The 2,764-nt window shown below is 44.5% G+C and overlaps 1 protein-coding gene across 1 annotated transcript; it reads right to left on the bottom strand.

The window, feature by feature from the left end:
- Window positions 231–1,169, bottom strand: LOC102173289 (olfactory receptor 5AN1-like). The gene has a single exon (XM_005701843.2). It carries the CDS (start codon window positions 1,167–1,169, stop codon window positions 231–233), a length of 939 nt encoding a protein of 312 aa, XP_005701900.2.

Raw genomic sequence — 2,764 nt, 5'->3', positions numbered from 1 at the left:
TGAGGCCACTCCACTTGGAGGATAAAAACAATGGGTCTAGGACTTAAAGATACTGTGTTTGTGTATTGATTCTGTTCTTGGCCCATTTTGGCATATTATCTGGGTCAAATTAAGTCTTCTTTGTCAAAGGCAGAATGAACTTTGTTGTAGTCCATTCATATAAATATTATTGAGGGTTAAGGTAGGTCATTCTAACAAGACAAATCTGTCAGAAATCTCAGTCTGTGGCCTCAGCAACACCGTCTCCTCTTTTGCAACCTCTTCAAGGCATCTTTGATTTCTTTGTTCCTCAGACTATAAATCAAAGGATTCAACATGGGAATCACCACCGTATAGAAGACTGAGGCAAATCTGTCAAAGCTGGAGGAACCACCAGTGCTGGAACTCAAATAGACAAACATACCAGAAGTATAGAAGAGAGTGACTGCTGTCAGATGGGAAGCACAGGTGTTGAAAGCCTTGGACCTGCCGCTTGCTGTCGTGATCTTCATGATGGAGATGACAATGGAGACATAGGATATCATGATAATGGAAACATTTATTATGCCAAAGATCATTGTCAATAAAGCGGTAAAGAGTTGTACAGAGAACGTGTCAGTGCAGGAGAGAACTAAGAGCTGGGGCAGGTCACAGAAGAAGTGGTTGATGACATTAGGCCCACAGAACTGGAGCTGGAGCATGAAACACAATTGGGATATAGAAGCCGAGAGTCCAGCCAAGTAGGATCCCAGCACCATCCGACCGCAGAGAGCGGGCGACATGACTGACGAATAGAGGAGCGGGGTACAAATGGCGGCGTATCGGTCATAAGCCATGGCGGTCATGAGGCAAGACTCGCTCAGCCCCATGGTGGAGAACACGAAGTACTGAACAGCACAACCCACTAAGGTGATAGTTTGCCGCTCCTGGAAGAAGTCGTAGAGCATCTTGGGGGCTGTGGAGGTCACGTAGCAGATGTCCATGAAGGACAGGTTACTGAGAAAGAAGTACATGGGGGTGTGGAGGTGGGAGTCCATTCTTATTAAGATGAGGAGCGACAGGTTCCAAGTCAGGGTCAAAATGTATATCACCAGGAATACGACAAAGAGCACTACTATGATTCTGGGGAAATCTGAGAATCCCAAGAGGATAAATTCAGTGATCTCTGTGATATTTCCTCCTCCAATCATTGGCTTGATGCTCCTAAAATCAGAAAAGAGTCAAGAGAATACATTGCCTACTCATGAAATGATAGCATTACGAGTCTCATACACACCATGTTTTCCCCCATTGAGCACTGGAAAAGTGGAAATGCTCCACGGTCCTATGGACAGACCCAAGCTTTTCATCTTGAATTGTCAAGAAGTGCCTTCTCAATGTTCCATGGAATACAGAGTCCATGGAGTTCTCCAGGCCAGAATACTGAAGTGGGTAGCTTTTCCCTTCTCCAGGGGGTCTTCCCAACCCACGGATCGAACCCAGGTCTCCTGCATTGCAAGCAGATTCTTTACCAGCTGAGCCACCAGGGAAGCCCAAGAAGACTGGATTGGGTAGCATATCATTTCTTCAGCAGATTTTTCCAACCCAGGAGTTAAACTGGTGTCTCTGCAGTTGCAGAATTGCAGGCAGATTCTTTCCCAGCTGAGTCACAAGGGAAGGCAACTTATTTTATGAGGTCACACAAAAATTAAAAGGCATATTTTAAAAATTGACTGAAACTTTGAAATAAAGCAAATTCTATCTCTGCCAAAGCAATTGAAATTCTGTGCTTGTGTATAATGAAAAGACCTTTGGTTAAAACAAGAGGGATTTTAAAGACCTCTGATGATTTAATATACGTGACTGTTGCTTTACAATAATAAAAGGATAAGCAGCATCATTTCAGGATAAATTTGAACTAGCCCTTCTTCCCATGACAGTCACCCAGATGGGTTTTCAAAAATTTCTTCTTTCCTCGTAAAAAATTACCCTGTTTATTGAGCTGGTGCAGCCCCCGGAATTGAGGGAGGCATGCCAACGGTGCCCCAGATGGAGACCTGACAGTCATCTGATTTCCTGCAACCTAAAAGCAAGAGGGGCTAGTGGGCCACGCAGAGGCAACCTAGATGTTTTATCAATGGTGCAGTATAGATGGAGAAGTCTTGAGGCTACTGTAAAAATAAGACTGAAAACCAGAAGCAGGAGGCTTAAGTCCAAATCCTGAGAACACCAGAGAACTCCTAACTCCAGGGAACATTAATTGACAGGAGCTCATCAAATGCCTCCTACCTACACTGAAATTAAGCCCCTCCCGAGGGCCAACAAGTTCCAGAGCAAGACATACCATGCAAATTCTCCAGCAACACAGGAACACAGCCCTGAGCTTCAATATACAGGCTGCCCAAAGTCACTCGAAACCCACTGACATCTCATAACTCATTACTGGACACCTCATTGCTCTCCAGAGAGAAGAAATCCGGCTCCACCCACCAGAACACCAACACAAGCTTCCCTAACCAGGAAACCTTGACAAGCCACCCATACAACCTCACCCACAGCGAGGAAACTCCACAATAAAGAGAACCCCATAAACTGCCAGAATACAGAAAGGCCACCCCAAACACAGCAATATAAACAAGATGAAGAGACAGAGGAATACCCAGCAGGTAAAGGAACAGGAGAGTTGCCCACTAAACCAAACAAAAGAGGAAGAGATAGGGAATCTACCTGATAAAGAATTCCGAATAATGATAGTGAAAATGATCCCAAATCTTGAAAACAAAATGGAATCACAGATAAATAGCCT

Source organism: Capra hircus, chromosome 15, assembly GCF_001704415.2.
Source record: "Capra hircus breed San Clemente chromosome 15, ASM170441v1, whole genome shotgun sequence".
In the NCBI taxonomy this organism is placed as follows: Eukaryota; Metazoa; Chordata; class Mammalia; order Artiodactyla; family Bovidae; genus Capra; species Capra hircus.
This window is presented reverse-complemented; position numbering and strand designations above follow the sequence as displayed.

Bases quoted from the DNA above. Each gene is read 5' to 3' on its own strand.
- LOC102173289 (XM_005701843.2), bottom strand. From the start codon at position 1,169: ATGATTGGAGGAGGAAATATCACAGAGATCACTGAATTTATCCTCTTG.